This window comes from Echiichthys vipera, assembly GCF_963691815.1.
Source record: "Echiichthys vipera genome assembly, chromosome: 3".
NCBI classification, from domain to species: Eukaryota; Metazoa; Chordata; class Actinopteri; order Perciformes; family Trachinidae; genus Echiichthys; species Echiichthys vipera.
This window is the reverse complement of record NC_139828.1, coordinates 34939060-34951629: the sequence shown is the minus strand read 5'-3', so window position 1 is coordinate 34951629 and position 12570 is coordinate 34939060. Positions and strand designations below refer to the sequence as shown.

Genomic DNA, 12570 nt, shown 5'->3' with positions numbered 1-12570 from the left:
TCTGTCAAATTTAGTCCTTAATTCTGATAAAGTAATCATTGGAGGAGATTTTAATATTCATGTGGACAATGATAATAATAGCCTTAGTATTGCGTTTATCTCTCTATTAGATTCGATTGGTTTTATTCAGAGTGTACATAAACCTAGTCACTGTTTTAATCACGTCCTCGACCTTGACCTTGTTTTGGCTTATCTGTGGAAATTAAAGACTTAATAGTCTTTCCACAGCAGGCATGTCCAAAGTCCGGCCCGGGGGCCAATCACGGTCCGCGGTAAGATTTCATACGGCCCACAACTTCGGTCTTATAATATATTATTTATGGCCCGCTAGCACAATCTAACAGAATATATAAATAACAAAACTTTAAAATGTAATTTCTCCTTCCACCACATGGTGGCAGCACCACTAATTAATGCTTCCTGGCTATGCATCCTTGTGGCAAACCCTTCTCCGGTCATTACTGCCATGGCAACTGCAAAGAAAAAGAGGAAAGTTGATAGTAAGGGGCGCTGCTTTCAGGAAAGGTGGGAATTACAGTACTTCTTCAGTAAAAATCGAGGCAATTGTGTTTGTCTTATTTGTCAAGAGACTGTTGCCTTGTTTAAAAATTTTAACATAAAGAGACACTACCAAACTAGACATGCTAACACATGCAACAAGCTAACAGGGAGTGACCGCACTGAAAAAGTGAAACAACTGCAAGCTGCTCTGGCATCACAACATATATATACATATACATATCTATATTGTACATTAGTTCTGCCATACCTTATTTACTGTGTAGAACTTTTGGGGCAACAACTATATGACTACGATACATCCACTTTTCATTTTACAAAAGAAAGCAATACCGATCATTGATGGGGTTGGATACAAGGATCACACAAACTCACTATTCTTACAGTCAAAACTAATAAAATACAAAGATATGGTGGATTTTTATACAGCACAAATACTATTTAAAGCAAAAAATAATCCACTACCAGACAACATTCAGACACTATTCACTGGAAGGGAAGGGGGAAGGGGGTTATAATCTAAGGGAAAATTTAAATTCAAAACACTGAAGGCTCGCAAAACGAGAAAAGCTTTTTGTATTTCAATATGTTGGGTTAAATTATGGAGCAGTCTGGAGGGGACGCTTTGGGAATGTCCAAACATAAACCAGTTTTAAAAAATATATGAGGAGATGATTTTTATAAGGTACAGAAATGAGGAGGGTGTATGATTATTACTGTGTGTATATTGTTTATTTACTTTGTCATTAATGTATCTATGTGTTATCTTCAGTATGTATGTACTTATGTATGTATGTATATGCGTATGTATATGTGTATATATGTGTGTTTGTACGTCTGTGTGTATGTATGTTTATATAGGTAGCTATATTGTACTGTGTACTGTGTGTATGTTATATATTATAATAATATGAATAATAATATAATATTTTATTAAGATAAATATCTTTGTAATAGAATTATGCTTAAGGATAATTGAGGAATGACAAATGGAGGTTATTATTATTGTTATTATTACTATATAGATAGAAGGGAAAATATTTCAGTAATAATTATTAAAAAGGGGTGGAATAAAATAAGTTTATACTTCTTCCCACTCCTTTTTGGATATGTAAACAGAATTAATATTTTTTCAGTTTACTTAGTTATACTTTGTTATTGTACATTTATTTTTCTCTCTGTTTTCTTTCCTTTTCTTTATGACTGCCCCCTTAATGTATGATAATACATGTTGTTGTGTTTTTTTCACATATTCGAAATAAACTATCTAAACTAAACTAAACTAACTAAACTAAACTAGATTACGCTGCAAGTCAAGACAAATATTCCACTCTTCATTTACTGCAATACGGCACTGCAATAATAATTAGAAAATCAATACCTTTTACAATGGCTGAGGTTATATCTGACCCCAAAGGGAGATTTGTGATAGCAACGGGAAAGCTACATATATGCACCCAATGTTGATGATGAGCAATGTACATCAACTTTTCTGGCCAAACTACCCAATATGAATTCTAACCGACTAGTAATGGGTGGAGATTTTAATTTGGTTTTAGACCCCAAACTCGATAGATCCTCACATAAGCCTATAGCTTTATCAAAATCTGCAAGGAGAATCCAAACATTTCTTAGCACATATAAATTAGCAGATCCATGGAGAACCCAGTTCCCCAATGCACCACAGTAGTCTTAGTTCTCATCTGTCCATCACACTTATCCAGGATATATCTCTTTCTAATTGATAAGGGACATTTACCCCTGATGAAGAACTGTGATTACAAACCAATTGTTATATCTGACTATGGCCACTAACATTTCAGTTAACATTTGGATGGGAATACGCTTCAAAGGTATGGTGTTTCAATAATATCCTATTATCAGATAAAAAAGTGGTAGAGAAACTGAAAAATGAAATAAACCTCTGTCTTTCATTTAATGACATACCTTGAGATATACATTTTGGGAGGCACTGAAAGTTTACGTTCGTGGGCATATTACTTCTTTTAGCAGTGAAATTAATAAGCATCGTAAGGAGAGAGAAGACAACTAGACTTAGACTTCAATAAACTCTTAGTCCAATATATGTGAGGTAGATTCAAGTTTAATCAGATAAGCTAAATGTAGAGGAAATGTATAAGATAAAATATTGTCTATAAGAAATTATAAGATGTGTTGAAAGTTTAAAGTTCAATAAACAGATTTTTTTTTAAATATTCAAGAGCAGGGATGTCAAACACAGTGTTTAACAGGCAAAATGCCAAAGTATGTAAATGTATTACTGTCCAAAATCAAAATGTTTTTAATATTTTGTTTTTTAATATTATTAATGCCATTTGAACTCTTTTTCATACAGTTGTTCTTGTTGATTCTTTATTGAAAGGTTGTTTCAGCTGACACTGCAGTGACAAATTGCATTAACGTAGCCGGCCAATCAAGATGTGCCTACCTGAATACGTGCAAACCCAAAGTTTAAAAGGCAGTACATAACACTGTCTGCTATCCTGCACCCTCTTCAGGAAGCGGTATCAAAGCGATAGGGCCCTACGTAGAGGGTTCTGCCTGCGAAAATAGAACTAGGGTTACAATATCGTGGCCTATTTCTCACACAGGCTCCGCCTCTTCTGGTCTCTATGGGCACAGTGGGTGGAGCCAGATAAATTAACACACTATTGCTACCAAGCACCAAAAACTGCAGTTCTCTGAGTGTCCACCAGGGGTAGGTTTCACAATAGAGCAGTTTCTCATTGAGCCCCATGTTGAACAGGCCGTTTTCACAGTATAATTAAAGCTATTTAAGGCCTGGTACAAAAAAAACATTCTAGTCTGTATGTTTAGGTCATATCTCCATGACAACACTGAGGGGGTGCCAGGCTAGTTTTTTGTTTATTGGAGGTAAACCTCAGCCACATGGACATATCTCCATACCCCCAACGTCAATTTGAGAGAACATACCCGGAGTAGACATATATATAAATATATATGAAAAAGGGAGATTTCTCATTGAAAATTCAATAACATTATTTGCAAAATTAAATATGGAAACATTTAAAAGAAAAAGTATGTTTAGTTATGTTTGCTTCAACAACAACGTGTCAGTCATTATCTTAAAACTAGGTTTTTGAGGTTATTGATAGGAACCAAATAGGAAAAAAAGGACTGTGTCTGTGTACATTATATTGACACACAATCTTCTCACTGTTTCTGAACTGTTGACAAAGCCCCCCTTGAAATAAATTCCACCGGCTGCCACTGGCAGACAGTGATGTGTACTGCCTTATATACTGTGGGATTTGCACATATTCAGGTAGGCACGTCCTGAATGGCCGGCTATGTTTATGCAAATTTCAGTAGAGGGCGGAGTCTGTGTGAGATAGAACTTTGTGTTATCTGTGTCATCCCTTAATCAACTGTTATAAAGTTCTGTTCTGTTCATTTGTATGCACAAATTACTGTAAGTCAGCCATGTCCACAATTTCTGGCTCTCCTGATTGCCGAGTAGGTGTTCCTTCAGAACTTTGTCTGACTCTCTTGTCTGTCTCTGCTCTCTAACAGCCCTGCCCAAGCCACCCACTTCCCTCATTGTGACAGAAACCACGGCCACCAGCGTCACCCTTACCTGGGACTCTGGCAACGCAGAACCAGTATCCTACTATGTGATCCAGTACCATGCCAAACTGTCTGACAACGGCTTCCAGGAAGTAGACGGAGTAGCCACAACCCGATATAGCATTGGCGGCCTCAGCCCCTTCTCTGAATATGAGTTTCGTGTTATGGCTGTTAACAATGTCGGCCGGGGGCCTCCCAGCGGTATTGTAGACACCCGTACAAGCGAGCAAGCACCCTCATCACCTCCTCTTCACATCCAGGCGCGCATGCTGAGCTCCAGCACCATGCTGGTCCAGTGGGAACCCCCAGAGGAGCCCAACGGCCTAATCCGGGGCTACCGGGTCTACTACAGCTCAGAGCACAACGCCCCGCTGAGTGCCTGGCGGAAACACAACACAGATGACAGCCATCTCACCACCATCTCAGGCCTCACCACAGATGTCACCTACAGCCTAAGGGTGCTGGGCTTCACCTCTGTGGGAGACGGGCCTCCCTCTGATGTTCTTCAGATCAAGACCCAGCAGGGAGGTGAGAACACGACTGTCATTGCACAGCAATGGCACGAGAGAACTTGACACATTACATTTTAAGCAGCATGCTACTGGGTCCAATTTGTTCTGGATTGTTTTGTAGCAAAAGGAGTATTGCCACAAAAAGATGGAAGGATTATTCAGATAATTAACTTCAGTTCAATCCACAATGTAAAAATACACCCGTACACTTTAAAATCCTTTATTCAAAGTGCTCTATTATTGCATTATTTCTGGCCACACAACATTGACATCTTCTTATAGAGCTGTGATGGCATACATGATAGCAAAGTGTTGCCTAGTTACACATCCAGCATCTTTCAATTGTGTCTGCCTGACAAATGCACACTAAGTCTAACATTCACTCTGCTTTTGATTTCCACTGACTTTTAAGAAAATGCTCGTTAGCCTTAGTCACTAGGTCACTAACTATATAGTGTATGTATTGTCTTCACACTAAAAAAGGGACTCAAGAAATTATATTTCAAGCAGTCCATATGCGCTTGCTTTGATATACACAATTATACAATACGCAACATGCAGTACTCAAAGGAAATTGAAGGGTTTTGCAGCTTCAAGAAATTAAATAAATTATGGATTATGGTCAGACAGTGACACAAAAAATAACAATTGACTTCCTCTTTGTAGTTTTTAATTAGCAGTAAGATTCCAAAGTATATTCCAGCTGTAATGTGAAACACTAGTCTGTCAGATATTCTCATGCTGAGATAAACGCAACGGGTCATTTATTGTATGAGGATACTCGGGAGCATACAGTGTGCGTATTTCATTGACAGAGAGGCTTTTTTTCAATGTTTTCAGCTCACTGTGCTTGGCTGGAACAAACATGACATCACAACAGGGCTGCTATAGAAGATAAAGCCACCTATATTCAGCTGGCCCACTTTCTTTATTTTTGGAATCGAGTTCAGCACCCTTCCAGGCTGACATAAATCATTTTGACTTAAAATGCATATTCTAAGTCTAGTAACTAGTATCAGGATGAGAAGCATAGGGTGTTTCTACCTGTTGTTTTATGAGCACATCACTGTGATTAATGTAACATTTTCCCAAGTAATGCCATCTATTATGTGGCGTCTACTACGATGTATCATATCCCCAGGAGCAATGGGCTGCTTTCCTCAACTCGGGCAAAGAATCACTGGTTTATTAGTATTGGTAGCTTTTATAGGAGCCCTTAAAGCAACACATGCATTAAAATACCTTTTTGGCACCCTTTTATGTCTGCATGAGACGTACCATGCTTTCAACTGACATCAGTAGACTATTAATATAACAGGACCAGAGCAAGTGCTCTGGAAGTCAGGTGACATTGTACAACAAGCCCCAAATTCTGCTGAGGGAAGAGGTCTGGGTCTGGATACTGGCTCTGGATACTAAAGTTGTTGCAGGAAAACATGTCTCTGTGTAGATGGGCCCATCATCTCTCCACCAAGTCCTGTGTCTTCACCGAGGCATCCTCCCAGCTGGACGCACTGCATGAAGCCCCAGATTATCAGCCCAGTGAATGTCCGATAATGCCCGCAAACGCACATGATTACTGGCAGTTATCAGCAGTTTACTCCGAGGTTCGCCTGTGCCCCATAATTTTCAGAAACGAACTCATAAGGGGCGGATGGCGGGGACGTCAGGGGGGAAAGCGGCTCCTCCGCTTAGTGAGTGGCTCCAATTAGCATTTCAATGCCACAATTGTCTTGCCTGACTGAGCATAGACAAAGATGAACTTACCATCGCTTTACCAGCCCTTAAGAATAGGAGGGTGGAGTTATAGAGAGGACTAGGCCAAATTGGATTGAATTAACCTTCAGTCTTCTGACACATTTTTAGTAGAAATAAAGTTTATAGTTATAAAAAAATGAAAATATTAAACTACATATTTGACTTGATGTGTATAGGCGGCGGCCCCCAGATCGTTAAGGCCGCCTCTGCATATGATATTGAAATATATTAAAGTATCCATTCTTTTGACAGCCTTACCTCCTACTAAAAATTTACTGTAACACAACTCACAATGGGAGTTCCTAGTAAACTTGGGGAAAATCCATGAAAATCCATCTACCCTGACTTCATGAAGAAGCAGTTGTCTGATGTTACACAATAGCACCGTTTGAAGAATATATTAAAAATTATGAACTATCAGCTAAATGGCAACATAAAGTGTATTTTCCTGTATTTAAGAATAATTAAAAAAAAAATACATTTGGCGTTGTGAACCTGGAACACCTATAGGTTGAAAGTTGTACATTTCTACAGACTTTAACTGGAACCCAGTATAAGTTCATCAACCAGCAAGTCACTAACCTGCCTGTTGTTTGGCGTCAGTGTTGACAGTGATTTTTAATAGAATATGGCTTAACTGTGTAAAAACTTGTGGGAAAAAAAACATAAAACAAAAGTTATTAGTTTTATTTCTTCTATGTTTTGAAACGTGTCTGGAGGGGATCTTTGATATAAAAAATAGTGCTGCTTTCAGAAAGAAGATTATTCATTTCTTCAATATAAAAAGGTAAAGTGTGTTTGGAAGTGTACTTGATTGATTGATTGATTGATTGATTGATTGATTGGTTGGTTGGTTGGTTGGTTGGTTGGTTGGTTGATTGATTGATTGATTGATTGAAGTCTAAGCCATTTCCTGATCAGGTGTGATGGTTTGGTCTTTTTCCTTTGTCATACTTAGGACTTTCAGTAACTGAAAAAGATGGTACACACTGGTTTGGCTGTAATGGTGCTATCTGGAGAAGCCAGATAGTTAGTGGCCTGCCATAGAATTAGACTTAGGCTTAGGCTTAAACTTAGACTTCTCTTTATTGAACCCTTTGGGATGACTCACGCAAAGAAATTGAGTTTCCAGCAGCTTACAAAAACACAAGGGAGGTATAGAAAATACAGTATAAGATAACCAATAAACTCTTACCTAAATAGATACAGAAAGTATAAAAAAACAATAAACAGTAAACAATAAACTCTTAGTTAAATATATAAGAAGTGGCTGTAAGAATACAGGTAAAATTAAATTCACGGAAAATGAAATTGAATAAGTTAAATATAGAGGAAATATATAAAGATGAAATATGTATGACTGTATAGGCTGTCCGGACCTGTTTGTACTCACACTACCTGGGCCTTTTCCTTGCCTGCCTATACGTCATCATGCAGTAACACGTCACACACATTGACTGACGTCATCGCGATGCGTCGCTTTGTTTATAAAAGCGCGCAGCCTTTTGGCCACATAATGGAAAGCATCGCAGAAAACGTGGTAACGTTTTTGGCTTTGTGTTTTTTTTGGACTCGTGATGCGGCACGACCCTTTTTAGTCGATGGTCCGTCCTTCTTTTTTCTATGTCCGAACAGGCGCACATAAAATTACGTCAGAACCGCCGTAGGCCTTGTACACATGTACACACGCTCGTGCTTTTACATGTGAGAACATGCTTTACAAAAGCCCCAGCGTATGGACTGCAGCGTTTCACCTAATTTTTCTGGATTCTCTATGCCCTGCCTCCCACTCCGCCTCCTGACTCCCTTACTTTGTATGTCCACCTCTAAATACAACCTTCACTGGCTCTGTATCTTCTCCTGTCTTTTAGCCTTGTCTTGTCTTTATTTCTGCCTTCAGTTCCAGCTCAGCCGTCTAGTTTTGAGGCTGAGGCCGAGCTGGATTCACGCATCATGCTGTCATGGCTTTGGCCTGTACAGGACCCCATCATTGGCTTTGAACTGCTGTACTGGGAGGACAACAATCCTACAGGCAAGGTAAATACCAACTTAAAAACAGCTTCCTTCCAATGAGTCATTACACAAATAGCGCCATCTTGGGAATTGCGGAATGCATTGTGGGAATATGGTGATGCATCGTGCGATTGAATTGGAACAATCACAACTCCGTGTGATGGCCGTAGACAATTCCAAGTTAGATGTGGGCATTATTTGCCTCCCAGTTCCTGATACCCTCCAATATGGTTGGGAAGACAGCCTTACAAGCTAACCGCATCTGTTACAGAGTAGTATGATTACTTACTTTACTTTGGCTGTTCATCTGTCTAGCCACTCAAATTTGTATTTATTACCCTATACATCCTAGCCTTCTGTAATGCAATATTTCCTAGTAATCATCACAAACTTAAACTATGGATATACTGTATGTATTTATACTATCGATTTTAACCGGCATGTTACATTACTATCATTGCTACACATGTACACTGCAAGGTGACCAGGGTTGCCAACCATCCCTTAAAAAACGGAACCGTCCCGTATTCAGAAACAAAAGTATGCATCCCGTATTGAGCTGAAAAGGGACGCACTTTGTCCCATATTACAGTGAGAAACAAAAATAGTATGTAAAATGTCAATAGAATGAATTAATAAATGGCGCCTTATTAGAAAATTTATGGTAAACTTATTCTCAGCCTCTCCTGCTCTGTGACCAATGAGCTGACAGCACACTCACACACGAGTATGACGATCCAGAATCCCGTTCATCTCATTGGTCGAGGTACTGTTGCTTGCGAAGAAGATACCGGAAGACAACAAAGCTTGGACATGGATGGCAGTGACGCTGACAGTACTTTACAGGTCTTCTTCTAGCATTAATGCAACTACTCCTCCGAGAAAAAAACAGAAAAGAATGCAAAAAGACAGAGAGGAATGGTTAGAAGGAAAAACATGGGTGGAAAAGGTGCACGATAACATCTATAAAGCATACTGCGCTGTGACTTTTCCCATAGCCCATGGTGGACATGGCCTTAATGATTTAATGGTTTTCCTTTCCATAGCGTCATGCCATCTTCGACCCAGCAGGCTCCTATGCAGTTGATGGTCTAAAGTCGGACACACTCTACATGTTTTCCCTGGCAGCAAAATCTGAGATGGGTCTAGGAATCTTTACTCAGCCTATTGAAGCCAGGACTGCCCAGTCCAGTAAGTACTACAGCCTACTCATTTGCTCAGGACGAAAAGAAAGATGATGTATTGTTGCCTTTTAGTTTATCTTTGCACTACGTAACTCATAATTACAAATGGGCCAAGAGGAGTAAACATGAAGTCATATTGACTGTCAGGTAAGGGATTGGACATATTGGTAATGTCATCTTGCATCATCAGCTCAAAGATATGATTTGCTTGTAACATTAGTCAAGCATGTTTCATTTCTTTCTCGACTAAACTTAGGTGGTCTTAGCTATAGCCTGACTGTTATTAACAGGATGTGTTATTGAGGAACTGTGAAAGCCCAACACACCTTTGTTGTAACTGCTTTCCACTGTTTTAGACAAGTGGAATACATGTGTAGCGTGAGTGAAGTAGCTGATTCCGTCAGTGTCTACTAGTGTTCGGAAAATGAGGTGTCATGAAGCTTCATGCGCTCATAAAATAAAGAAAATGCGTCATATTGCTGAATGAAGCTCCATTTACATGAGTATAGCATGAGTGAAATGCAAGCTGTTAAGGCTTGTTTTACTTGCGTGAGATACCGTGGCTTGGCTTTCTGTGGTGTTTATGCTCAGTGCATTGTTCTTTGCAGTATCCTCTGAAACGCCAGGAAACATACAAAAAATATTTAGTGAAGAAGCAAAACATCAGCAAGTGTTACCTGACGAACGGCATTGACCAAACATACAACTCAATATAATGGACTGGAAATTAAATTAAAAACTCTCTTATTCTACCCTATGAGGAGAGAACCTTCAGTATTCTGCACTTTAATTCTTGTGGGGACCAGAGTAGTGACTGCAGTAGTGGAGTGATGGCCCATTAATCTTTAATTAAACTGTAGTGACTGTAGTCATGATTTTCTTGTTGCCTTTAAAGGCATCAAGCACACACTCGTTAGATAATGGGTGTTGTGGATGTATTTTAAAGAGAGGTAGGAGCTTTGGATGTCTGATGTCATTTTTCTTTGTCATTTTGCAGAACTAAGTAGAGATTTGTTTTATATAAGAGCTAATACTGACTCCCACCTGAATAAGGGAGCAGTACTCCTATTCTGAACCAGCTACTTGTGTGTGGTATGGTATTACACAGCAGCAGACGGGCTGTGTAATTGCAGTTTCAAACTTTCAGAATGTAATTACCAGTAAAGCATTAATTATATTCAATTCAATTCAATTTTATTTATAGTGTCAAATCATAACCAAAGTTATCTCAGGACACTTTACAGAGTAGGTAAAGACCCAACAATTCCCCCATAGAGTACGGTGGCAACGAAAACCTTCCCTATAACAGGCAGGAACGTCGGACAGACCCAGCTCTGTGGAGGACGGCCATCTGTCTTGACCGGTCGGGGAGGAAGAAAAGGAGAGAGAAAGAGAGAAACACAAAGATAGACAAAAGACAGAGAGACTGACACACTTCCAGAGATGCAAGCAGCCAGCGTGTAACAGTAACTATAACAATATCTATAGTAATGTGAACATGACCCACATGTTATGGCAGTTAATAGTTATTGAAGTAGCAGGAAGCGTCAGCAGGCACCACCACGATCAGCAGAGACCTGCACACAGGACCAGGGCAGCAGGCATCACCACCATCAGCAGGGACCAGCACACAGGACCACGGCAGCAAGCACCACCACGATCAGCAGAGACCAACAATCAGGTCCACACCAGCAGGCACTAACACCATCGGCAGAGACCTTCATACAGGACCACAGGACCAAGGCAGCAGGCACTACCACTGTCAGCAGAGACCTACACACAGGACCAGGGCAGCAGGCACCACCAGCACCAGCAGAGACTAGCACACAGGACCACGGCAGCAGGCACCACCCCCATCAGCAGGGACCTGATATACAGGACCAAGGCAGCAGGCACTACACAAAATCAGCAGTAACCCACAGGACTACGGCAGTAGGCACCACCACCATCAGCAGAGACCTCGGAGATGACAAAGCACAAACAACTCCGGGGAAGAAGTTGAATTAATAACATGCATTGATGAGACATGAATGACATAGAGAGGAGAGAATCTCAGAGTATTAGGAAAGGTAATATTTCCCCTTGCAGACTAGGCTTATAGCAGCATCATTAAACTGAACGGACGCAGCTTTAAGAATAACAACAGCAACACAGCTGAGAGCTCGTAAGCCCTAGCTGTAAGCTTTATCAAAAAGGAAAGTTTCAAGTTTACTCTTAAATATGGGGACAGTGTCTGCCTCCCGAATAACACTTGGGAGTTGGTTCCACAAGAGAGGAGCTTGGTAGCTAAAGGCTCTGCCTCCCCTTCTATTTTTGGAGACTCTAGGAACGACAAGTAGCCCTGCATTTTCTGAGCGCAGTGATCGAGTTGGGTGATACGGTACTATGAGCTCTTTAAGATACGACGGGGCCAGACCAATAAGAGCTTTATAGGTAAGGAGAAGGATTTTAAAGTCTATTCTAGATTTTACAGGTAGCCAGTGCAGAGAAGCTAATACAGGAGAAATATGTTCTCTTCGATTTGTTTTAGTTAGTACACGAGCTGCAGCATTTTGTACCAACTGGAGACTCTTAACAGACTTATTGGAGCAGCCTGATAATAAGGAGTTGCAGTAGTCCAGCCTAGAAGTAACAAATGCATGGACTAGTTTTTCTGCATCTTCCTGAGACATAATGTTCCTAATTTTTGCAATATTACGCAGGTGAAAATATGCAGTCCTTGTTGTTAGTTTTATGTGAGAATCGAAGGACATATCCTGATCAAAAATAACACCCAGATTCCTTACTGTGGTGCTGGAGGACAACACAACATCATCCAGAGTAACAATGTCTTTAGCTATTGAGTTTCGGAGGCCTTTGGGGCCAAGTACAATAACTTCAGTTTTATCTGAGTTTAACATCAGAAAATTGCAGGTCATCCAGCTTTTTATTTCCTTAATGCACATTTGAAGTTTATCTACCTGATGGGTTTCATC

The 12570-nt window shown here is 40.0% G+C and overlaps 1 protein-coding gene across 1 annotated transcript in view; it reads left to right on the top strand.

Annotated features, from left to right (window-relative positions):
- The window catches only part of ptprfa (protein tyrosine phosphatase receptor type Fa), a gene marked incomplete at its 5' end in the record, with an annotated part of 414741 nt that overhangs the window by 136594 nt on the left and 265577 nt on the right, over nt 1-12570 (top strand). The window contains 3 exons of the mRNA XM_083911493.1: nt 4075-4656; nt 8299-8435; nt 9458-9602. Of these exons, the coding sequence (XP_083767619.1) occupies nt 4075-4656; nt 8299-8435; nt 9458-9602 (864 nt within the window). The remainder of the gene's footprint in view (nt 1-4074; nt 4657-8298; nt 8436-9457; nt 9603-12570) is intronic.